Source organism: Halyomorpha halys, unplaced genomic scaffold (assembly GCF_000696795.3).
Source record: "Halyomorpha halys isolate HHAL.00 unplaced genomic scaffold, Hhal_1.1 Scaffold372.1, whole genome shotgun sequence".
In the NCBI taxonomy this organism is placed as follows: domain Eukaryota; kingdom Metazoa; phylum Arthropoda; class Insecta; order Hemiptera; family Pentatomidae; genus Halyomorpha; species Halyomorpha halys.
The window spans coordinates 179,015-179,772 of record NW_027116001.1 but is presented as its reverse complement, the minus strand read 5'-3'; the positions used below and the strand labels follow the sequence as shown (position 1 = coordinate 179,772).

General features: G+C 29.8%; 1 protein-coding gene across 2 annotated transcripts in view; it reads right to left on the bottom strand.

The window, feature by feature from the left end:
- LOC106681883 (alpha-tocopherol transfer protein) overlaps window positions 1-758 on the bottom strand; it is a 47,195-nt gene that overhangs the window by 27,501 nt on the left and 18,936 nt on the right. The window contains exon 1 of one of the 2 annotated variants that reach the window (XM_067052929.1): window positions 657-752. The exons of the other annotated variant lie outside the window; for it this stretch is intronic. Within the exon in view, the coding sequence (XP_066909030.1) occupies window positions 657-747 (91 nt within the window). The 5' untranslated portion in view covers window positions 748-752. Of the gene's footprint in view, window positions 1-656; window positions 753-758 lie in introns of those variants that run through there. 2 annotated transcript variants of the gene reach the window in all.

The following is a 758-nucleotide window of genomic DNA, read 5'->3' as shown; positions in this document are numbered from 1 at the left end:
TATCATTGTTTATTCAATTTTATTTGATATTGATACTATTTTATGTCTTCCTTCCTTTTATTTATATGTAATTTCTTATCACTTTATTTTTACATAATATTTAACCTAGCTTAAATTACCTTATTGTATCTTATTATTGTAATATTCTCTATTATTATTGTTGTAATATTCTTAGTATCCTATTGTTGTAATATTCTCAGTTTTTTTTGTATATTTTAGCCCTGATGAAGCCCTGCCAAGTGGGGCGAAACGTCGGACATTAAAATAGTTATTAACTATTTGTTCTGTTTTTGACCGCAGCCCTGACCATCTTCTTATATTTATTTTTGTTTTAATGAGAAAATTGACTAATGTGAAATTGTTGAATTGACCCCGGCAGAATAGCCAGCATGAAGTTGTATTTTAAAATTAGTTCAAAAATTGTATTAAGATTGTCCCTGAGGATGGCCGAATTGGCCGAAACGTCGGACTTGTAAAGAAAATGAAAGGTTTTGAGACTATAATGGATATAAATTATTTAGTTAAACAGCATTAACCAGTCTCAAGAAAGTATTTAAGATTACAAATAAAATAGTGTAGGTAATTACTTAAATCATACAATACATTATAGACTATAGACAATATGGTTACGTTAGCAATTTTATTATTTTGTTTACCTGGTACATCCGGCAGGTGTTCCTGTTTATTCAACCAATCCCGGAATTCTTTGATTTGCTCTTCTGTTACGCCCCACACGCTTAAATCCATACTTATCTTTG